General features: G+C 45.4%; 3 protein-coding genes across 14 annotated transcripts in view; 2 read left to right on the top strand and 1 right to left on the bottom strand.

Annotated features, from left to right (window-relative positions):
• LOC106610786 (rho guanine nucleotide exchange factor TIAM2-like) overlaps positions 1–2864 on the top strand; it is a 125240-nt gene extending 122376 nt beyond the window's left edge. For all 7 annotated transcript variants that reach the window (XM_045723425.1, XM_014210361.2, XM_045723426.1 and 4 more), the window contains one exon: positions 59–2864. In XM_045723425.1, coding sequence (XP_045579381.1) covers positions 59–774 — 716 coding nt within the window. In that variant the 3' untranslated portion in view covers positions 775–2864. The remainder of the gene's footprint in view (positions 1–58) is intronic.
• The window catches only part of tfb1m (transcription factor B1, mitochondrial), a 40046-nt gene continuing 18469 nt past the window's right edge, over positions 2732–24308 (bottom strand). For all 5 annotated transcript variants that reach the window (XM_014210373.2, XM_014210370.2, XM_014210371.2 and 2 more), the window contains exons 7-8: positions 4882–5009; positions 2732–4204 (exon numbers count right to left, since the gene is read on the bottom strand). In XM_014210373.2, the coding sequence (XP_014065848.1) occupies positions 3958–4204; positions 4882–5009 (375 nt within the window). In that variant the 3' untranslated portion in view covers positions 2732–3957. The remainder of the gene's footprint in view (positions 4205–4881; positions 5010–24308) is intronic.
• On the top strand, positions 5693–17002 carry LOC106610790 (claudin-20). Of its 2 annotated transcripts, XM_014210375.2 has the most exons (4): positions 5693–6243; positions 11208–11349; positions 13012–13062; positions 13686–17002. In XM_014210375.2, exon 4 carries the CDS (start codon positions 13800–13802, stop codon positions 14571–14573), a length of 774 nt encoding a protein of 257 aa, XP_014065850.1. In that variant the 5' UTR covers positions 5693–6243; positions 11208–11349; positions 13012–13062; positions 13686–13799; the 3' UTR covers positions 14574–17002. The 2 variants fall into 2 exon arrangements, with proteins under 2 accessions (XP_014065850.1, XP_045579383.1); XM_045723427.1 differs by lacking the exons at positions 5693–6243; positions 11208–11349 and having other exon boundaries at positions 12322–13062.

Genomic DNA, 24308 nt, shown 5'->3' with positions numbered 1-24308 from the left:
AGTGAGTATATTGCTCAGTTAGCAGTTCTCTCACTCTCTCTCTTCCATCCCCCACCAGGTTCGACCAGAGCCACCTGGCTGTGTAAGCAGCCCATGCTGGATCTCCCCACCCCAACCAGCACACTGAAACCTGGCCAGCCTGACTCTGACGAGGGCAGCCTGAGCAGCGGCAACCACAGCTCCTCTGGCGCTCCCCCAGCCAACGGTCCAACACAGCCGAAGACACGGCCCACCCGACAGGCCTGGTCCCGGGGCTCCCTGGATAGCCAGCGCTCCTCTGTCTCTAGCTCTGTGAAGGAGTCAGACATCTTGAGCGATGAGGACGATGATGAGTTCAGTGAGTCTGGGGGGCGGCAGGAGGGGCAAGGGAGCTCCCCGACGAGCGCCATCGAGGCCCAGTTTCTCAGTCTGAGGCTGTCGGAGGAAGCAGCATCCTCCCGGGCGCCGGCTCCCCGCGTGCAGCCAGAGGGAGCAGAGGTGGACACCCCGGAGAGCCCGCCCAAACTGGTTCAGGGCCACCTTTGCCCCGTGAAGAGGAAAGGAAGCAGCAGCCTGCGGCATAGCCAGGGGGCGCTACTGAGCCTGAGGGAACACAGCTGTTCCCTGGACAGCCAGACAGACGTGGCAGCCATGGACCTCAACGCTCTACTGGAGAGAGAGTTCAGTGTGCAGAGCCTCACCTCCGTGGTCAACGAAGACTGTTTCTACGACCCTACGGACTCCTCAGACACCACAGATACCACATACACTGGCAGTGCCCCCAACGCCTCGTAAGGTCAGGGATGGACACAAGGAGAGGAAGAAGGACCAAACCTCTGCCCAGCCCCTGCTCCCTGCCTCAGGGCATGGGCAATCCCTGTTCTGTCCTAGTCCCAGGGTATCACAGGGTTCTGTTGTGCCTCAGCTCTGAAGTTAAACTGTGTTCCTGTGAGCGAGTACAGTAGGCTGGTCGTTCCATGAAATGAGTCCTTTTGGGTATGATAACTTGGTGGTGGGGCGATGTTTTATTTCACCTAATTTTAACATTGTTATGAAGAGCACATGTTCAAAAATGTACTATAGTAAGTGCCAAATAAAGTAACAGGGTTGACGATTTCATCTTAAATCAGACATAACTCCCCTTGTGACTGGGGAAATGGCAGCATGCTGTGTGCAACACAGAGGGACAATTTGAATGCAAGCTTCACAAAACAAATGTCTAGCCTGTCTATGAGTAACACTCGACCCACTCAGTTTCCCACCACAAATCAAGTAGAACCAGCTCACCTGCTTTTACACTTTTATTTGACTATTAGATGTTTCTTTTGTACAAACCTTTGACTGGTACTGTATTTAAAAAGGAATCGTTTCACCATATTAAAACGAGAGTTCACTTCAAGTAACCGGGTCGGTCTTAAAATGAGGGACAGACGTAAATGAATCACTAATCGCATTAAATAATTCTCTTCAGAAATGACTGTCAAAGCAACAAAATAAGTAGGGCTTTACAATGGTGGTGAAACTTGGATAAATGTAGTAGGTTATCTTTCTAGAAGTCATATATGGTACACAGAGGGACATATCAAAATGCATATTTATTGAATGTTCCATGTTGGACACTTCATTTGAAACAACAGGATTTTAAAATATCAAAGGGACGCATTATGTGGAACAACCAAGGCAGATCCCACAGGTGTAAAAGGACAGATGAGTTGGTTTTTCCCCCTAGAGAGAGACGAGGTGACTCTGTCCCTGATAATGACTGCAATGAATCTGCCAAGCACTGATGCACAACGTAGCTCCGCCTCCAGCCAGCGCTCTACTGTATATGCCTCTCTGCCCAGCTCCCCTTCTCTAAGGGGCCATCTCAATTGGCTTCCTCCCCTCATCTCCTTGATATAGGAGAGGTGAGTATAATTTTGATGGATAGACTTTGCTCTCACCTGTCCACTTAATTCACATCAGTCAGAGGAAAGGAGATGAGGATGCCACTTGAGATTCACCCTAAAAGCTTCACTTTAACTCAGACTTCCTGTAGGAAGTTAGGGCTCTAGTTCAATCCGTATCGCCGGAAGTTCAGCGATTTAACTTTTTAAAGGGAATGTTCCCGTGTTAGCGGAGACTGCATTCTGGGTAAATGTTGCGTATGTCGGCTCAATCGGAAATTAATCTTACGTTTCTATCACTCCAGTCTGTGATGCTTTATCAATAGACTGAACAAAGCCCTTCATCTGAATCAGCAGGATAGGACAGGATGAATGGACATAGATTTTATTGCGACTCTGCCTTGCTGTATTTTGTGCACTAAAGTACACTGTTTGCCTATATTTGAAACATCCTTTATTTGTACATCATGGGATTTTTGTTTGTTTTTAAGCAATGTTTATTTATTGATCTGCAAAATAAATATGGGGTTAAGGCTTGAATTGAAGAAAACGTTTTTTCGCCCAATTAGATTTATTTTCAGTGTATTGAATGAGTATGGTTGTCATCCTCCTAAAGCGTAGCTTCTAATGTGTACAGGCATTGTCAAATAAAACAGCATGATTTAATTGAAACCATGTGTTGTCAACTTGCCCCGTTTGCAGCTCCCATACCCGATACGTTTCTATGTACATATTTTTCCAGAATAGCTGTACTGTAAGGTAATTTGTATATTTTATATTCTTACACATACTTGACATTTGTACAGGTAGATACGGCTGTAATTTGCAATAAATACAGTACCACAAGTAGTTTGGGTATATTTTTGTAAAGGTTTTTTTTTTTTTGCCGTTGCATCTTGAAGCTGTTTGCCCTCGACTCCACTTTAAAGCTTGCATACCAATGAATGTGAAAAGCCCCTTTTCTTATGGAACTGTTTTATAAATAAACGTGATCTGTGAGAGCGCTTGTTTTATTTAAAAGCAGCCTCAGTCTGCCTTTACCTGTCAATGAGATGAGCTTAAAGCAAACGTTTATTTTAGCTCCATCCCAAGGCTAAGCTTGCCATTCCTTGTTGAGCTGTCAGAAAAATGAAGAATCCTTGTTCTCTACGTTGGACCAACGATATAGGTAATTGACAGAAGCAGGCAAAAAAACTATTTGCCAGGATTTTTATTTGTACACATTGAGTATTGTACTATCATCACTCACCCACAATGTTCAAAACAGATGGCCAGCGTTTTATAACAAGGCACACAGAGTCCTCTCACTTTTTAGGATTTCAATAGCCTCACCAAGAGCTGACAACTTTCCTACAGCACTTCCCTCCTCTCTAGTTAGTGAGAGGTGGAATGGCCTGAATAACGTCAACATGTTCTCATTCTCTAAATCGTCCTGAAAATGTTTCCGGCCTCCATCTCCCAGAGGACGAGGTGTTACGGGAAAGCTGGATCGGAGGTAAGAACCAGGGTATAGCGCACGAGAGCTTGAAGCGCCAGGTAGCCTAGAGTGTTGGTAACCGAAAGGTCACTAGTTTGAGTTGCCGATCCGACAAGGTGAAAATCTGCTGCTGTGCCCTTGAGCAAGGCATGTAACCCTAATTGCTCTAGGCTGACCCTGGCTGTGAATCAGAGTTGGGATATGCAACAACAACAAAAAAATCCTTGAACGTGTAAAATATGACAAATCTAAGAACCTACAAAATGATTACGTCTCACCACTAAAATCAGGTAATGTCACACACTATTCTTTGTTTACAACTGGACTGGAGTGCCTGAGCTGTAGTATGTGTGTTAGCCACACTAGCTGTTCCAGTTTGGACCGAGGCCCATAGTCTCTCCCGCCACGGCCCAGTGTTCAGTTCTCCCCTGTTGTTTCTATCCCATCTAAGATTCACGGTCTCATCCAGCGCCTCCGGGACTACAGTGAAATGGCGTTTAAAAATGCATGTGGGTGCCAGGTGGAAATGTCAGCGCTAAGAGCAGTCCGTTGTCTCTCTCATCGCTAACGGAGACCATTAGGCCTTCCTTCCACTCCGCCCTTTAAGCGTCTCTGTCAGACGGGCTGCTGAGGACCACTGGAGCTGCTGCCCGGTCGTCTGTTAAGGTGTTTGAGTCGGAGTTCCTCTCTGAAGTCGTAGGTGAGGAGACCCTGGTTCTCAGAGCAGAGGTGGCTGTAGGCATCCACCAGGGCTCTGATGTCAGGGATGGAGAGCTCTGTGGGGCGCAGGGTGGGGTCCACGTCCGCCTCACGCATCATTACCTCCGCCAGCTCCAGCCGTTGCGCCTCCGGGAACAGCATTCTGGGAAAATAACACAGATATAGTCTCAGGTGGCTTCCTGTCCATCATGGCCACTCATAGGTCCAGATGGAATCTGCTGAGTTTTCAACCAATCATTTTCTAAATAAAAAACATCAGACAAGTTCATCTAAATCAAACTTAAATGCTGCCACAAAGAGCATAAATAAACAATGTTATTGTGATTAAATATGCAGACAAGGGTGTTAAAAAGAACATTTAAAAAAAAACGTCAGCGAGGAATCCATCGGACCGTACTGTAGATGGAAATAACTCAGGAAAATCCTTTCTATTCAGTTCTCAGACTATAGACTAGATTTAGCCACGGGTTTTCACAGTTAGCATACAGAACAGCCAAACAGCCACATCCCCAGTACAGATGCTTGCTTAGCGCCAGAGAGCTCATTCACAAGCTGTCTCTCTGCCCCTGCAGGTACATCATTTATCATGCCTCGTCTTCCTATGACACCCCAATGACTCAGAACTGCTGCTCTCTTTTGTTCTCTGGGCCTCCTCACAGGCATGGGGGCGGCAGGGGAGAGGAGGAGTGAGAGAGCCATGAGCGGCTTTGTATAGAGCTGGTCAAGGATGAACAGAGTTCACTTAATGTGGAACGTAACAAAGAGAGAGAACTTGGAGCGTGTGAAGTAGGAGGAGGAGGGGGTAGAAATATTGCTTACTCGATTCCTTTGCGGCAGCGCTTCCTCCGGAATTGGAAGACGTTCCTGACTACTTTCTCCACCAGCTTAAAGGGCTGCTGGATCTGAGGCTGAGCCAGCGGTGTGAAGTGTACCACCCCCACGTCCACCTATACACACACACACACACACACACACACACACACACACACACACACACACACACACACACACACACACACACACACACACACACACACACACACACACACACACACACACGGTTCAAATAGATCTATACACAACACTGAATAGGATTCGCTCATTGTAGCAGAAAGAGTGGAGGAGACGCAGAAGAGAGACAGGGTGGAGAGAGGGAAAGAGTGGAGGAGAGGAAACAGGGAAATGAAAAAAACAGGTGACGCAGCGTGCGATGGATGGCAAGCCAGTTCCGGTTGCCACAGTAACACCTGTGCAAAAGAGCAGAAAAAGCCAGCCCTTTTCCTGTTATGCTGCCACTCAGCCGGCGACGTTCAATACCAGCGAGCCTGACAAGACACAAGGCGACATGTTCAAACGCACTTCTTAATCCCTAGCCTTTGTCTCCATTGTTCCTCTCCATTTTTCCAGCGGCTTGCTGTACTGTAGCTTCAACCTCCGAGGGATGAAGGAACCAGACAGGGGAACACAGCAGGCAGGGTTGGCCCAGCACACAGATCTTCCAAGGGGAGCGCTGGGCTAGTGGGAATCCTGGCTGTGGTTCCCGTCTCTAGCCGCCTCTCTCCCTCCCAATCCTCATGTCACAGCTGAGCTGATATGACAAACTGTTGAAGTAATTGTGCCAGACTCTGCAGTGCCTAGTCCTACCCAGTTCTCTCCTCCTCCCAAACTCCCCCTCGCTTCCTCACTTGCTCTATGCCTGTCTGAGGGTAAGAAAGGGATTGAGCTCAGACTCGCAACACACAAAAGAACAACTCTTCTTTTGGTGGATCTGTGAATGTGCAGTAGGAAAGCAAAGCTTCCTCCCTCTCTCTTACATGAGGCTTCCAGGGGGGTCTAACGCAGATCAGGAGACAGACATGAAGCACAGCCAGCTTGAGGAGTGGAGTGGAGCTATAGACCAATGACACGGCAGCACCAGCGAGACACTGGGCAACAGAGCGGAGCGCTGTAGCCTACCTGGCTACCTGCTTTCACCTGGTAATATCCTTATTTCTCTGGTGTGAGCGCCGCTCAAGGGGACCACTGACTGACTGACTGACTGACTGACTGACTCTGGGGACCAGCGCGGCTCTCTGTCCACGGGGAGGGGAGAGGAGGTGCAGCCTGATACAGCCGAGGACACCACGACAGTGCCAGAAGGATACAGTCCGGGCAGACGGACACATACAGATATGTACACAGGTATGTGAAAGGTGATACAGAGGATACAATACGAGGCAGATGGTACAGAGCGGACGGATAGAAAACAAAAAGAAAAACCACAAAGGGTATGTGGGTGCCGGGGCGTTTCATTTACAGCACAGCTCTCCTGTTGAGACAACCTGCCTCAAGGAACCACCTCCCGCAGCATCTCTGCGTCTGTTGGTTGTGACTCACCCTACTCGATCTTGCATTGTTATTCTGGGCTAGGGAAGGGGATGGGCAGGATAATTGGGGGAGGAGAACTAAAGTGGTCCAAGGACACGATGGAGGCTTTCTAATGAGCCATTTAGATTCTGTCCCTCCCGTGCCGTGGCGCGCTGCAGTGTCTGGCTGGGCTTGTAAACCAGGACAGCTATCTACAATCTCATCAGATCTACAGCTCTGTATGTTGCCGCCTGCCTGCCGCAGTGGTATGGGACACCACCGCTATACTGGAGCCTAGTTGTCAGAGCAGCCAGCTATATTGTAGACTATAGAGTACAGCTAACTCCTGGGCTGCTCACTTCACTATACAGTGCATTCGGAAAGTAGTCAGACTCATCGACTTTTTCCACATTTTGTTACGTTACAGCCTAATTCTAAAATGGATTAAATGAAACATTTTACTCATCAATCTACACACAATACTCCATATTGACAAAGTGAAAACCAGTTATTAGATTTTTTGTGTGCAAATGTATTAAAAATTAAAAACAGATACCTTATCTACATAAGTATTCAGACCTGTTGCTATGAGACTCAAAATTGAGCTCAGGTGCATCCTGTTTCCATTGATCCATTGATTTGAGGGCTCGAGTGGTGCAGCGGTCTAAGGCACTGCATCTCAATGCAAGACACCCTGGTTCGATTCCAGGCTGAATCACAACCGGCAGTAATTGGGAGCCCCATAGGGTGGCGCACAATTGACCCAGCGTCATCCGGGTTTGTCCGGGGTAGACCGTCATTGTAAATAAGAATTTGTTCTTAACTGACTTGCCTAGTTAAATAAAAGGTTAAAAAAATATATATATAAAAACATCCTGGAGATGTTTCTACAACTTGGAGTCCACCTGTGGTGAATTCAATTGATTGGACATGATTTGGAAAGGCACACACCTGTCTATATAAGGTCCCACAGTTGACAGAGCATGTCAGAGCAAAAACCAAGCCATGAGGTCAAAGGAATTGTCCGTAGAGCTCCGAGACAGGATTGCGTCGAGGCACAGATCTGGGGAAGGGTACCAAAACATTTCTGCAGCATTGAAGGTCCTCAAGAACACAGTGGCCTCCATCACTCTTAAATGGAAGAAGTTTGGAACCAACAAGACTCTTCCTAGAGCTGGCTGCCCGGCCAAACTGAGCAATCGGGGGAGAAGGGCCTTGGTCAGGGAGTTGACCAAGAACCCGATGGTCACTCTGACAGAGCTCCAGAGTTCCTCTGTGGAGATGGGAGAACCTTCCAGAAGGACAACCATCTCTGCAGCACTCCACAAATCATGCCTTTATGGTAGAGTGGCCAGACAGAAGCCACTCTTCAGTAAAAAGGCACAAGAGCCCACTTGGAATTTGACAAAAGGCACCTAAAGGACTCTCAGACCTTGAGAAACAAGATTCTCTAAAGTACAGAGAGATCCTTGATGAAAACCTGCTCCAGAGCACTCAGGACCTCAGACTGGGGCGAAGGTTCACCTTCCAACAGGACAACGACCCTAAGCACACAGCCAAGACAACACAGGAGTGGCTTCGGGACAAGTCTCTGAATGTCCTTGAGTGGTCCAGCCAGAGCCCGGACTTGAACCCGATCGAATATCTCTGGAGACCTGAAAATAGCTGTGCAGCGACACTCCCCATCCAACCTGACAGAGCTTGACAGGATCTGCAGAGAAGAATGGGAGAAACTCCCCAAATACATGTGTGCCAAGCTTGTAGCGTCATACCCAAGAAGACTCGAGGCTGTCATCACTGCCAAAGGTGCTTCAACAAAGTACTGAGTAAAGGGTCTGAATACTTATGTAAATGTGATTTCAGTTTTAAATACATTTGCAAAAAATAACTTTTTGCTTTGTCATTATGGGGTATTGTGTGTAGATTGATGAGGGGGGGAAAGAACTCTGATCTATTTTAGAATAACAAAATGTGGAAAAAGTGAAGGGGTCTGAATAATTTCCGATGCACTGTAAGTTAGTGCAGGGGTTAAACGTTTTCAGCTCAAGACCCGAATTTTAAAAATGTACTGTCCTCCCGTGACCCAAATCGTCCTCCAACAACCCAAATTAAGAAGAAATTGTGTGCGATTATAGATGTATTCTCATAACTCATGACCCACCTCTCTCACATGCACACTTTTGGTCCCGACACATAGTTTAAGAAAGTGAGTTGGAGGAAGACGAGAAGGTTTTGGACAGCAGTTACAGTAGACTTTCAGGGCAGGGAGAAGAAGCGCTGCATTGCTTTGTGATACACTGGGGCTGAAAATAGTATTTGTGACAGGCGCTTTCATGAGAAATTGACTCATCTGCATCAATTGGGCGGAAAGAGGCTGACATTAGGAAAATCTATTCTTCCACCGGTCACCCAAAAATGCTAGGATGGTGGGGTGAGGGGTAGTCTCATACCCTGGTACTGCAGTGTGCCTTTAGCAACACACACACACACACACACACTGAGTGATGCAGCATCAGACCACCATCTGGTCTCGAGAGGTAATAGAAAAGAATGGCTTTAATTTCACTCTCCCGGAGTAATTAGGCCATTTATTTTCCGCACTTCATGATTTAAAAGGAGCAGGGGGATGTCGATATCCAGACTACACAGGCAGCAGCATTTCAGCCATAGGCTTGTCCGACTCACTTTGCCTTGTGATTTATGAACGACAGCCCGCTACATGGCCTCACTAGGTGCTCTGCTGTAATATATCTCGTCCTGCCATTAATCCTCCTCTGATAACCTTAACACACAAGAAACTTCCATCTTAAAATCCCGTGCTGCCGCCTCCACCCTGCTCAAATAGGCTGCATGTGGTGGGAGATGGTGACCTGGGAATCCGAGACTGACTTATTGACTCTGTGACAACCTTAATATCTCTCCCTGATTCTCCCTCTCATCTGTCGTCCTCCTTCCTTTCAGCTGGTGGGAGGGTGTGTGATGAGGCCTGGCTGGATGAGACTGGGAGGATTGGAATGTAAATAGGACTTCATGATGTGACGAACATGCTTTTTAGCGGCGCGGAAAGAAGGAAATCATAAGCCCTATTGATATCTTGATGAATTTTGCTACTCCAAATTGGCTCATTATATAAGGATCTACATTTAAAAAAAAAAAATCCAGCTCTCTCCATGGCTAATTTAGTCCTCCTGCCTTTTTTAAACTTCAAACATTTACAGAGACTTTGAACCAACTAACTTTCCCTCTTGCACACTAATATTGTATGCTAAATAATCTTACTAACTCAACCTTTCTTTTACATACAGTAGTCGTTCCCTCCATATCTGGCAAGGTATCACGATACACATCTGAAAAATCACAGCTCTGCCTTTGTCCCCCTCAACGACCCTGACCCAATTCATCTCAATAATATGGAGTCGTGCACGTATACGCATATTAACACTTATACATGTCATCTCTATGACCTTCTCAGAGCTCTGCAGGAACTCTATTACACTGGCGTTTGCCCTGTAGCTCCAAGTCCCCTCGTCCCCTCGTCCATTTCCACCTTCTACTCCTTTCCCCAGAGTCTTCTCTTTTACCCAATGGTATTTGAGCAGTAATTTTTCATCTCCCTCCGAGCGTAACCAAGATGAGATGGCAGGCCCTCGGGGAGGCTAGCCGATACCACCTGAGCAACCCGCATTTCTCTTTACGTAACTGATGCAGGTTCTGGGGGGGGGAACAATGGAATACTCAGCTGGGGAATACAGAAAGTTAAAAGATAAAAAAGATAAAATCCTCCAAGGGGAAAGAGATGCATTAATCATAACAATACCTTCAGAAGACAACCTCCATTACATCAGCAGCTGGGGAGGACAGGCACTCAGGAGGAGTAGACACTAGGCAGTCAGCACCACTAAATCTAAAGCTATAGGCAGATCTTGCTGGAGGGGGCCCTGCCATTGTGCCTTGCTGCGCTGTACTGTGCTGCCTGCCATGGCTTCCCACGCTCACAGATCAGCCCTGGGCACACAGCACAGGCAAACCAAGAACATCTCCTGAACCATGCCCATCTCATTCTCAGGTCCCCTGAGATGTTTCCCCAAGGAACACTCTCCAACATCACAGTGGAGAATACCACTAGGCAAAAATTAAGAATTCCACTAGGTCACGAGAAGAGAGACGAGGACTGTGGGAAAAATTTGCCTACCCAACAAACAAAACAGAGTCTACGCTGTTTTTACATGAAATTTAAAAACACTCAAAATGGCTGACCACTTGGTACACTTGGGAGTAAATGCAGGCCTTGCAAGTTAAGCATTTCACTGTACTTGTGCATGCGACAAATAAATCTTGAACTAATAGAGAAAACATTATAATTCATTTCATATTATGTCTGTTTTCCCCGTGACAGTTTACAAATGTCCTGCATGTTGAAAATGGGCATGCCCATACATAGGACAAGATTGTGTTGACAACTACATGGCGCTTATCAGGTGACACTTCTGACCATAACCGAATAACAAGGCTTCTACAAAATGATGAGCACAAAAGCAATCACACCGTGAAATAAACAATATGAAAATTGAACAATAAAATCCCACATCTGAGGAAAGGGCAATCTCTGTGTCCAGTCATGCCTTGAAGCTATACCGTGGAGGACTGAGCTACGAGGTGAGAAAAGGGAACATGCTTATAATAGCCTGCCATGTCTTCACACATCACAGCATCACACATCACTCCCTGGGTACATGTTAACTTCCTCACCCCCCGCCCCCGTCCCCGTCCCTGTTATTTATTTATTTTATTCCCCATAGAACAACACCAGAATCAGCAGTGAGGATCTCATCGGTAAAACACACTCAAACACACTACTGTGTAGAATTAGTGTGGATCTCTCATCCTGCCGCACCAACCCACAACGGGTATGAAGTCTGAAGGTCAGCAGCGCCAAGTCAGGTAATACTGTGGTATTGTGTGTGTGTGTGCGTGCTGTTATTGTGTTGGTGATGTCTTATCTGCAGAAATGGTCTCTGAGCACTATCTTGGGGGGACAAAATGGAGGTAGAGCATTGGACCAAATTAAAGAAGCAGATCAACCACTGAACTGTTTAGTCATTACAGGTGGGGAGAGAGAGGGGAGATCATTATCTTCAAGGTTTGGCTGTTTATGATGATCTTACCCATGCAGCAACATTATGGAAACACACGTCTGCGTTATCAAGGCTATCATGTCCTTTAGCCTGGTCTGTTTTTCTGGTCTGTTTTTCGCTCTCTTTGTCATTCTAGACTAGACGTCCTCTGCAGAATAGTGGAAGAGGGATGAGCTGGGGGTAGCAGCTGTGAGTTTAGCCTCCCGTTGAGTGGTTGCTGATGCTAACTGCTCTAGGGACGGTCAGTTTTGGCATAGTGGGGTGTAAACAAAACAGTGTTGCTCTGATCCGTTGATGGACTCGCTACCACATAAATAAAAGAAGCCACTATGACATTTTCTAATGGTTATTATTGTAATATTATTGTAGGCCTATTGTTTTCAATATATCTGACATGAGATTGTAGGTGTTGGGTAGACTGGTAAAGATCATGTTGATTAAACAATACTTCCCAGGGTGAAATGGGTTACTTATTACGAATCCCATGGTTGAAAGAAACTCTGCAGCTCGTGGACCGTTATTTGGGGGTTGTGCTGTCCAGAAAAAACTTGAGACGTCCCTACCCTAAAACTAACCATAACCTTTACCTAACATTAACCCTAACCTTACCGGTTTTAAATGTCAACTTCAATGGGAGTTGGGACGTCCCAATGATCCCGTTTAGACTATTCCGTTATTGTGGGGTTTCAATAGTTAGAGGTAAGTAAAGTTAGCCAAAGTTGTAATTTATTTTGCTTAAACATGTGAGTATGGAGGTAAGACCAGTGAAGCATGATCAGTGTGAAAACAGGGGTATCTGTCACATTATTAGGCTAAATGTAAAACATTTGTGAACAGTTTAGCTAGCTAGGCTAACGTTAAAATAAGATGAATATAACGCTAACTTAAGCCAACAATGCGCACTGTTTCAGATCAATAGCTATCTATCTAGCTAGTTATGACAAACAATCCGCTAGCTAGATGCAACGTCTAGTAGCCAGCTAATAATATGAGTCAATATTGGAATGAAGAAGCTCTGGCTCATGATTGATTGCGGTTGGCCGGTCCATAACAACACGTCTGCTTGTTCATCATCTGCTGCATATATGAAGCACCGAGTGACAAGTGCACTGCCAACACCAACTCAATTATAATGTAGTGTGGTGACAGTTTACACACTCACAAAACCAGGTACGGTGTGAGTGTGTCAGTGTAAAGCGGGTGTACTTTTTGCCGTAGTGAATTGAATGGTCCACACAATACTCTGTATTAGCTCAGCTCACGAACCAAGTGACGTAGAGAGAGTATTCTACGTCACTGAAAGGGAAGCAAAGCAACTCCTCTTCAAGAGCGCCAAGCATGTGTGGTCCACTACTGTCTATGATGTCCTCTAATATACTGTTGCTAAGGAAATGGATGAAATGAATGGATCCCTAAGGCTGAAATCCTCCTCGCCCCCTCCTCACCCCGTGTTTTTGTGTGTTTACAGGAATCACTGCGAAGAACCTGACGCGTCAAAAGGAGCTCTGCACCAGCCGTGGTAAGGACCTTAACATTGCTCTCTCTTGCTGTACATTGTAAACAATTCTAATTAAACCGATGGTTTGCCCTTGTACACTTACTGCAGGCAAGAATAATCAATACATTTTAAATGAAAAGCAATACTGCCAATTTTGAGAATGTCTTAAAAAGGAGAAAAAAAACGGTCTAATTTCAAACTTTTACAATTTTTAAAAACGAAAATCTATATTATTGTATGAGTGTAAAATGATTTTAAAATCTAAGAATTTACCTTGTTAATATATTGAAGTCACTGGTTGGGTAACCTTATTGTAGTGAGGTGAAGAGGACACTGCAGCTTTAAGTCCACATATTGAGCGTTGGAAATATCAGAAACTCATTCTCCTCTCCTGTAACAGTTGAGGCGCTGGCATAAGGAAGAGGCAGGCGCAACAGAAAATGCCCACACGCACTAAAACCTGTGTCTCCTTCTCCAATAATTATCCAGAGCGGTCTCTCGCTCCAATTGGTCCGGTTTCACGCTCTCCTTTGTTCTTGTAAAAAAAAGTCTGTGCATGTGTGGGGTAAGTGAGGGGAAAGAGAAAGACAGACGGAGAGACCTGCTTAATTCAATTTCTCATTCTTGTCTTCTTTCCTCTACAGTCCATTGGAGCCGGCACTGAGGGACTGAGTCGTCGGCTGCTGCCAGCTCTAGCACCAGAATCCTCTACAGCCGTCTGGGGTGAGGAGCTGAGGTGCCTGGCCGGGGCTGGGTGGATGGTGCCTGGAGGAGGAGGGGGCCACGGCAGAAGGAGGAGAATGGCATCCACAGGCATGCAGATCTTTGCCTTCGTCCTGGCGCTGCTGGGAATCATGGGGGCCATGGTGGCCACGCTGCTGCCCAATTGGAAGGTGAGTGCCGACGTGGGCTCCAACATCATCACAGCCATCTCCCAGATGCAGGGGCTGTGGATGGACTGCACCTGGTACAGCACCGGCATGTTCAGCTGCACCTTGAAGTACTCGGTGCTGTCGCTGCCCGCCTACCTGCAGACTGCCCGCACCACCATGGTGCTGTCCTGTGTGATGGCTGCCATGGGCCTGTGCCTAGCATCCCTGGGGCTCAAATGTACCCGCTGGGGGGGCGGCCGGCGCGCCAAGAGGCACGCGGCCATCGCCAGCGGGGGCTGCTTCATCGCCGCCGGCTTCCTGTGCCTGGTGCCCGCTTCCTGGTTCACCAAAGAGGTCATCACTAACTTCCTGGACCGCAGCGTGCACGAGAGCAATAAGTTTGAGCCCGGGGGCGCCGTGTACGTGGCCTTCCTGTCGGCAGGCTTCCTCTTTGTGGGGGGGTCCATCTTCTGTGTGTCGTGCTCGGGGAAGAGGCCCGGCCACCAGGAGATGATCTTGCTGCCACCCCCTGATAAACTCTTACTGCAGCAGCAACAGCACCTCCTACAGCAACAGCAGCAGGACCAGCTCCAGCACCAGTACTGCTCTCTCTCCCCACTAGACAATAAAACAGGCTACAGTCTGCAGGACTATGTGTAGGCTAAAGCAACGCTGCACGCCATGCGCTACTGTTAGGCAGTTTGGGAAATCCGCTGCGTCTTACATGTAGTACACCAACCAACCAAGCTCTTAACGAGGAGGAGGAGATGAGAGAGGAGGGGGAAGGACTTTGAGGGTGTTTTTTTCTCCCCCCCCCCCATTGTAGCTCTCTCTCCCCTCTTTCTTTACTTTCTGTTCTATGAGCACAAGCAGTGGAGGTATTCCCTGAGCAGCCCCTTGGAACAGACAGACGGATGGTGAATGTGAAATGCAGCGCAGCCGGAGGACGAAGGAAGGCGCTGCAGAATGGGAGGGGAGCCGCAGCTGAACGAATGCAGATACCCCAGCGATCATCAGTAAATCACATGAGTTCCCGGGGGAATGGGTTAGCTGATAGCAAGCCTCCTGTTCATTTCCTTTTCCTCACCAAAGGTTTGAATTGATAAGCATTCATTTAGTTTGCTAAGTCGGCAATATTGATATTATTGTCTCAAAGAGGCAATAACAGTACGTGGAATTCCCTTTTCATGAGCAAGCCATTGTAGTTTTCAACCATCCACAAGATATGGTAGTTGTTGGAACTGATTTAATAAATTCTCTTATTTTTGCTAGCGAGTAGACATTGATATTTTGCCAAAGCATGCTGTCTGAAGCCTGTCTGTGTATAATGCAGAGGAATGCCTGCCTGGTAGAGAATGAGACGTACGTAGTGTAACCAAACACAATGCCCGTGCCTAAAAAGACCTAGTACATTATCCTTCCCGGGGAAATTGTTCAAAAGAGGACTGTCAGGATGAGTAAGTAGGGTGCTGGGCTTGGAGATGGAACAGAACTGCAGACAAACCCACCCCTGGATCTCACCCTGCAGGTAGACACACAGAGAGGGAGAAACGGAGCGAGAGAGAGAGAGCCTCCCCCCTCCAGCAGAGTGGACTGTCTGACATGTTTGTTGCTTTCCTATTTAGCACCAAAACAAGCTGCCTTCTTGGGCTAGGCTACACGCTACTGATTTCATGTATTAGGCATACAAATGAACACGCACACCCACATAGAGTACACAAACACCCATACCCAGATACAAAACCACACACATACACACAGATACAGAAACCCTCACACATGCTCACAAACACACACAGAAATATACAGAAACACACTACCTTTTTGGCACACTGGGCTGCATGTGCTTTTCATCCTGCTGTCCGCCTCCTCACTGCCATGGAAACGGAATCCTGTGCCCTAATGTCTTTATTGTCTGGGTAGGGGGGCATCTCTCTCTCTGCATGGCCCCATAAGCCTTGTGCAGAACCTCCACACACACAGAGCTGCTCCACTAATCCCCTTTATTACCCCAGTGACATGAGGCACCAAGCCACTGTTACACCCAGGTCTGTCTGGGAAATGCTCTCTTTTTCTTGTCCTTCATTAGTGTCTTTCACGTGCAATTAGGGTTGATGGGGAAATTGGCTGTGTTTTGAAAAATCTGGCTGATTATTGGAATTGTATGATGGCATAGAGAGAGGCTTTGAACGGTCATGGTTGACTGCAGTAGTGTGGCAGATTTGCCTCCAAATCTAGAAATGGTTTGAGTCATTCCTCCATATGTGACTTGTTTACCAAGTCCGTCAGCAGTCCATATGCTACCATGTAATACCTGCAAAAGACCCTGCAGCTGAAGTTCAAGGACGTTCTGTGCCATTCTGTTCTTTCCTTCCTGTCAACCTCTCTTTTACCATTTGTCTCTACCTATATCCCCCTTTTACTCAAGTCACGTGGACTTTCTCTTTGACTGACAGGGAACACTTTTGCATGTTGAGAGCATGCTGGCCAGCACACACACTGACACACACACTGACACACCACCCCTGCTGCCTACTCATATGTCAAGGGTGCTATTGCACATTAACACAGTCACATTCTCATGTGTGTCTAACACGGCTGAGAGGAGAGGGAGATAGGTTGTCTCCGGCCTGAAATGGCTGCTCTGGTGACAGGCCCTGGCAGTGGCCCTCTCATTCTCTCACACATTGTTTCCTATGGGGAGAGCAGATGGCTAAGCCCAGCTCGCCACCTTCAGGCGGCTGCCTGCACAACGGGGGCATCGCCACAGGCATCACTTTAGGCCCTGGAAGCCCGGAAGGGGCAGGTTTCACACCCCTAGCAACATGCCAGGGACAGAGCAGAGGGGACCGGACGGGCATCCGTACAATAACACACTTCCCCAACCCCTGCCAGCCCTTACGAATGCAATAAATGAAGACAAGAATGTGAATGTGCCCTCGTTAACAAAATGAACACATACAACACATACAGGGCCAGTCAAAAGTTGACACACCTACTTATTCTGGGGGTTTTCTTTATTTTTACTATTTTCTACATTGTAGAATAATAGTGAACACATCAAAACTATGAAATAACACATGGAATCATGTAGTAACCAAAAGAAAGCGTAACAAATCAAAATATATTTTATATTTGAGATTCTTTAAAGTAGCCATCCTTTGCCTTGATGACAGCTTTGCACACTCTTGGCATTCTCTCAACCAGCTTCATGAGGAATGCTATTCCAACAGCCTTGAATGAGTTCCCACATATGCTGAGCACTTGTTGGCTGCTTTTCCTTCACTCTGTGGTCCAACTCATCCCAAACCATCTCAATTGGGTTGAGGTCAGGTGATTGTGGAGGCCAGGTCATCTGATACAGCACCATCACTCTCCTTGGTCAAATAGCCCTTACACAGCCTGGAGGTGTGTTTTGGGTCATTGTCCTGTTGAAAAACAAATGATAGTCCCACTAAGCGCAAACCAGATTGGATGGCGTATCGCTGCAGAATGCTGTGGTAGCCACGCTGGTTAAGTGTGCCTTGAATTCTAAATAAATTACAGACAGTGTCACCAGCAAAGCACCCCCACACCATCACTCCTCCATGCTTCATGGTGGGAACCACACATGCAGAGATCATCCGTTCACCTACAGTTGGAACCAAAAATCTCAAATTTGACTCATCAGACCAAAGGATATATTTCCACCGGTCTAATGTCCATTGCTTGTGATTCTTGGCCCAAGCAAGTTTATTCTTCTTATTGGTGTCCTTTAGTAGTGGTTTTAATTCAAGTCTCCTCTGAACAGTTGATGTTGAGATATGTCTGTTACTTGAACTCTGTGAAGCATTTATTTGGGCTGCAATTTCTGAGGCTGGTAACGCCGTTTTATTTATTTTACCTTAATTTAACTAGACAAGTCAGTTAACAACAAATTCTTATTTACAATGACGGCCTAGGAACAGTGGGTTAACTGCCTTGTTCAGGGTCAGAATGACAGATTTTTACCTTGTCAGCTCGGGGATTCGATCTTGCAACCTTTCAGTTACAAGTCCAACGCTCTAACCACTAGGCTACCTGCCGCCCCTAATGAACTTATCCTCTGCAGCAGAGGTAACTCTGGGTCTTTCCTGTGGCGGTCCTCATGAGAGCCAGTTATCATAGCGCTTGATGGTTTTTTCTACTGCACTTGAAGAAACCTTCAAAGTTCTTGACATTTTCCGTATTGACTGACCTTCATGTCTTAAAGTAATGATGGACTGTCGTTTCTCTTTGCTTATTTGAGCGGTTCTTACCATAATATGGACTTGGTCTTTTACCAAATAGGGCTATCTTCGGTTTACCCACCCCTACCTTGTCACAACAACTGATTGGCTCAAATGCATTAAGAAGAAATTCCAGAAATGAACTTTTAATAAGCCACGCCTGTTAATTGAAATGCATTCCAGGTGACTACCTCATGAAGCTGGTTGAGAGAATGCCAAGCGTGTGCAAAGCTGTCATCAAGGCAAAGGGTGGCTACTTTGAAGAATTTGTTTAACACTTGTCTGGTTACTACATGATTCCATATGTGTTATTTCATAGTTTTGATGTCTTCACTATTATTCTACAATGTAGAAAATAGTAAAAATAAAGAAAAACCCTTGAATGAGTAGGTGTCCAAACTTTTGACTGGTACTGTATGTGTTTGAGAAAGTGCCAAATCGACGCATGTCAAGTTTGATCCGGTGTTGTACTTCATGCGGTTTACTTTTTATTCTACGTGTTTGTATATAAATTCTATATTCGCAAATGTTTTATGGATTCATTGTTTGTTGTGCAAGACTAAGTTGAGTAAACTAGGCAATCGTTTACAGTAGGATGCAGCTTTCCAGGGTTGGTTTTTCAACCGTATTATTCCAAAGCACACAATTCCAGAGGCATAAACAATTTTAGTTTAAATCGGGAAAGGCTTGCACACTTTATTTTTTTGTAATGTTTAAATCATGCTTCAGGATTTCCTCTTTACAACTCTGCAGATAACTGTTCACATTTGTCTAGGAAATTTGTGGACCTAATAATAAAAACATTTTTCTGGCAAGCTAACATGCTTTCCTGTTTCGTTCAAACGTCTTATGTTCATACACTAACTTCTTCAGAAGACTACTCAATTGCACCTTTGCTTGTGTTACCTTGTTTGACAGCAGTTTGTTTCAAGTGGCTGAGCATTGCAAAGTCCTCTGGACCAGTTCAAGTGTACATAATACAACTGGCAGTCTGAAAAACAGTAAAGCCATTTCTGTCTGATGCGATTTGAGCCGGCCAATGTGAGCTGGAGGTTTGTTTTGTTATATAGATGTGCAGCCTGTTCATCAGCCAGCGCACCATTTCATTAGCTTAAAATTGTCTGGGAACAAAGAACAGCCTCTAGATGTCTAAACAGTTGCCACTCTCCTGCAGAAACCAAGACAAGAATTATCATTTTGATAATTGCAGCTTATTTTTGTGGATGCACTTCTTAAATTTGCCAGACGATTATCAACAGTTAAAGTGTTCTGGTAACTGTTGTCTCAATGTGCTTGTGCAAGTAGGCTAGTTATATTTTTTACTAATAAAACTATTTTGTGGAAGCAACATGCCTTTATTCAATCGTGTGTGTGTTTGGGTGTGAGAACAGTTGGGGATGGCTGTCGGCTACCAGCAACATTTTTTTAAAGATGTCCGGATGGTATGGGATGTACTGCGCATAGGCAGGGTTGCAGTCAGGCTGCTCAGTGTTCCTATAGCCCCTAGATAGATGTCTGTCTATCTACACACACACAATTCACTGTATCACAATTCCGGTGGGTTAGAAGTTTACATACACTAGGTTGACTGTGCCTTTAAACAGCTTGGAAAATTCCAGAAAATTATGCCATTAAACCCCTACAACTCATCCAGAACGCCGCAGCCCGTCTGGTGTTCAACCTTCCCAAGTTCTCTCACGTCACCCCGCTACTCCGCACACTCCACTGGCTTCCAGTTGAAGCTCGCATCTGCTACAAGACCATGGTGCTTGCCTACGGAGCTGTGAGGGGAACGGCACCTCCGTACCTTCAGGCTCTGATCAGGCCCTACACCCAAACAAGGGCACTGCGTTCATCCACCTCTGGCCTGCTGGCCCCCCTACCTCTGAGGAAGCACAGTTCCCGCTCAGCCCAGTCAAAACTGTTCGCTGCCCTGGCACCCCAATGGTGGAACAAGCTCCCTCACGACGCCAGGACAGCGGAGTCAATCACCACCTTCGTAGACACCTGAAACCCCACCTCTTTAAGGAATACCTGGGATAGGATAAAGTAATCCTTCTAACCCCCCCCCCCCCCAAAAAAAGGATATAGATGTACTATTGTAAAGTGGTTGTTCCACTGGATATCATAAGGTGAATGCACCAAATTGTAAGTCGCTCTGGATAAGAGCGTCTGCTAAATGACGTAAATGTAAATGTAATGTCATGGCTTTAGAAGTTTCTGATAGGCTAATTGACATAATTTGAGTCAATTGGAGGTGTACCTGTGGATGTACTTCAAGGCCTACCTTCAAACTCAGTACCTCTTTGCTTGACATCATGGGAAAATCAAAATAAATAAGCCAAGACCTCAGAAAAAGTCTGGTTCATTCTTGGGAGCAATTTCCAAAGAATGTGAAATGTCAGAATAATAGTAGAGAGAATGATTTATTTTAGCACCAACCCAGTGGGTCAGAAGTTTACATACACTCAATTAGTATTTGGTAGCATTACTTTAAATTGTTTAACTTGGGTCAAACGTTTTGGGTAGCCTTCCACAAGCTTCCCATAATAAGTTGGGTGAATTTTGTCCCATTCCTCCTGACAGAGCTGATGTAACTGAGTCAGGTTTGTATGCCTCCTTGCTCGCACACACTTTTTTCAGTTCTGCCCACAAATGTTCTATAGGATTGAGGTCAAGGTTTGTGATGGCCACTCCAATACCTTGACTTGGTTGTCCTTAAGCCATTTTTCCACAACATTGGAAGTATGCTTGGGGTCATTGTCCATTTGGAAAACCCATTTGCAACCAAGCTTTAACTTCATGACTGATGTCTTGAGATGTTGCTTCAATATATCCACATAATTTTCCTCCCTCATGATGCCATCTATTTTGTGAAGTGCACCAGTCCCTCCTGCAGCAAAACACCCCCACAACATGATGCTGCCACCCCCGTGCTTCATGGTTGGGATGGTGTCCTTCGGCTTGCAAGCCTCCCCCTTTTTCCTCCAAACATAATGATGGTCATTATGGCCAAACAGTTCTATTTTTGTTTCATCAGACCAGAGGACATTTCTCCAAAAAGTACAATCTTTGTCCCCATGTGCAGTTGCAAACCGTAGTCTGGTTTTATGGTGGTTTTGGAGCAGTGGCTTCTTCCTTGCTGAGCAGCCTTTCAGGTTATGTCGATATAGGACTCGTTTTACTGTGGATATAGATACTTATGTACCTGTTTCCTCCAGCATCTTCACAAGGTCCTTTGCTGTTCTGGGATTGATTTGCACTTTTCGCACCAGAGTACGTTCATCTCTAGGAGACAGAATGCGTCTCCTTCCTGAGCAGTATGACGGCTGCGTGGTCCCATGGTGTTTATACTTGCGTACTATTGTTTGTACAGATGAACGTGGTACCTTCAGGCGTTTTGGAAATTGCTCCCAGGGAAATTTGTGGAGTGGTTGAAAAACGAGTTTTAATGACTCTGACCTAAGTGTATGTAAACTTCTGACCTCAACTATATATATATATATATATATATATATATATAAAATATATATATATATATATATATATATATATATATATATATATACACACACACACACACACACACAGCAGCTGTCTGAAAACAGCTGAATTAGACAGAAGAGACAAGAGGTTTCTCTCCCTTCATAACACGTGGTCAGGAAACATTACCGACTGTCTGCAAATGGGATTGAAAAAAAGCAGAATCACTCTATAAAGCAGGTTCAGAATCCAGGTATCTCTTATTGCATTAGCAAGTGGCATGAAATAACTAACCGTAGGAGAGTTGTTTCAAATGGGGATGTTATGTTCAGTCTGAGCCTGAACATAATCATAATGAATGACAGCATGTGTAGGCTTGCTGCTGCTGCGTTTATACAAGTAGACTGGCACAAAAAGCAACAGCTGTTGGAGCCAGTCAGTTCAGCATGGGTACCATGGAGGAGAGTCAATCTGTATCCCCCATCCCATCCTCTGGGTCCACCGAGCATCCCATCAGCCAAGCCAGCATCAAAACAGCCTAGCTAACTTGAAATCTGACTAATATGAACAGGAATTGCCAGGTCAGACTGGAGAGAAATATACCCTACTAAGAATCCAAGAATACTGGTCTTACTCCCAGCTGGGGACTAAATCCATGCTTCTCATAGAGTAGGTGGAAGTCTTAAGCCCCCATATCTGTGCTAGCCTGTAGGGTGGGTGATATAATCATATTTCTAGATATACTGGCGTGGAGCCACATACCGGTATGGATTTTTACAATCCCGTCTATAGAAGGTATTTTGATACAGTGCTAAATAAAAACAGTTCAATAAATTTGACTACTTCGCTGTCAGTTTTGTCCTAGTTTGGTTGAGTATAAAATAATCAGAATAGAGAAAGCCCATTAAAACCACTAAGAATTCATTTGTTGCCATCCTAGGGTCATGCACTACTAATAAAATATACTAAGAACTTTTATTCAGAATCATAAAATACCGTCAAATCCCGCCAAAAATAAGAAAAATTGTGATATATTTCGGCATTATCACCCAGCCCTACTAGCCTGTGTAAAATAATAAACATACCAATGTATAACTGTCATACCAATGTATAACTGTCAAGTATCTATGGTCTGCCTAATATAGAAGAGATTAGTTTAGCTGGTCAACCTATTTCTGACTTTTTACAAAAAATCTGTAGACAAAAGAAAATAAACTATTTTGCACTAGAATCAGTCATGTATTTTCTAATGATTTTAAACACATATACACACGGTTTATTTTCCTTTGAAAACATGCGAATGCAAGAGGACTCCGATAACGAGATAGTTACTCTGAGAGAATCTCCAATCTCTTGTCTCATTACAGCTGATTACAGCCAAGTCAGCGGTGGGATGTTGGGAGAAATGTGCTTTCCTGAAACAAACATAGATTATTCAAGGCTCTCTCTCCTCTTGTTTATGCAACAGAGTGGAGATCAAATAGCAGCTCTCCTCTTGGGAAAACGTTAATAAGATCCGCTCCTCTGTCTATTTAACCTACATTTCCTTCAAAAGGCTCTCGCCTTGAGTTGCCGTCATGACAGCTCAGGGATGTGGGCTCAGCTCTGGGATGAGAGCTTTGAACCCTGCAGACTTCCAGGTATAGGGTTAATCTAACTGTATATCCCACCTTGAGCATCAAGTCGACTCGTCCTGCATATGCTCCGTATAACTTGAACAGAGAACAACAAGAGATGCGTGATAAAGGTTGTATCGATGTAGGTGGTTATGAGACAAACTAAACATGTGCGCGTAAATCAGCTCTTTATCCATAAACATTTTTTTTTATCAATAACATTTTACAGCTAGTATCTTCATAGTTCACCACAGAGGAATGAAATAAAAATGCATGAATCCTAGGCGCGGGTAATGATGTCACTAAACATGTTTCCGTGAAGCACCTCTGGAGTCATGATGTTGACAGGTACAAAGACGGATATAGGCCGGGCCAAGAATCTCAACGCTCTATCAGTCATCAAAACCCAATCAGCAATAACTGCAGTGCTGTAATGCGTCGCTGAGGAACAAATCACCCAAAGCGCGCCAATACTTCACCATCGTTAATGCGAGTCTTTTTCTTTCTGACAACCATCATCTTCATGAGAGTCCATATTAGAGATAAAATATGGTCATCAACAGCAGCTGAAAATGACCTTGCATTGTCCAAGACTACGCCCCTCCCGTTCCAGCAGTCATCCGAGAGGCTGGGGGGAGTAACGGCAATGACCTCGCTGCTGCTGTAAAGTGCTGAGAGAAGCAGTATGAGCTACGCTAGGCTAGATGACAAACAGGGGAGCTGTAAGAAAACAACACACCCTGACAGTTCAAAGGAACGCTTTAAATATTTCAGATCATCATAAGCATCAGAAAAGATTGGCTAAAGGTAAGGTACACCACGACTACACAGTGGGAATTGAAACAGGCCTTTCCTCACACGTAATTATTAAGCATTGTCTGAAGAGGGATAGGACCGGTTTGGAAAGTGTTAAAGAAACAGAAACGCATTTGTGGAATCTGCCAAAACATATATATTGTTTGTGAAATGCAGAGTCCTTTGAGCTACAGTACTTTCATTAGTCTAGCTAGCCTGAAACAAATTAATAAAAAATTATGTTATTGCTCCAC

Source organism: Salmo salar, chromosome ssa09, assembly GCF_905237065.1.
Source record: "Salmo salar chromosome ssa09, Ssal_v3.1, whole genome shotgun sequence".
In the NCBI taxonomy this organism is placed as follows: domain Eukaryota; kingdom Metazoa; phylum Chordata; class Actinopteri; order Salmoniformes; family Salmonidae; genus Salmo; species Salmo salar.
This window is presented reverse-complemented; position numbering and strand designations above follow the sequence as displayed.

Bases quoted from the DNA above. Each gene is read 5' to 3' on its own strand.
- LOC106610790 (XM_014210375.2), top strand. From the start codon at position 13,800: ATGGTGCCTGGAGGAGGAGGGGGCCACGGCAGAAGGAGGAGAATGGCA.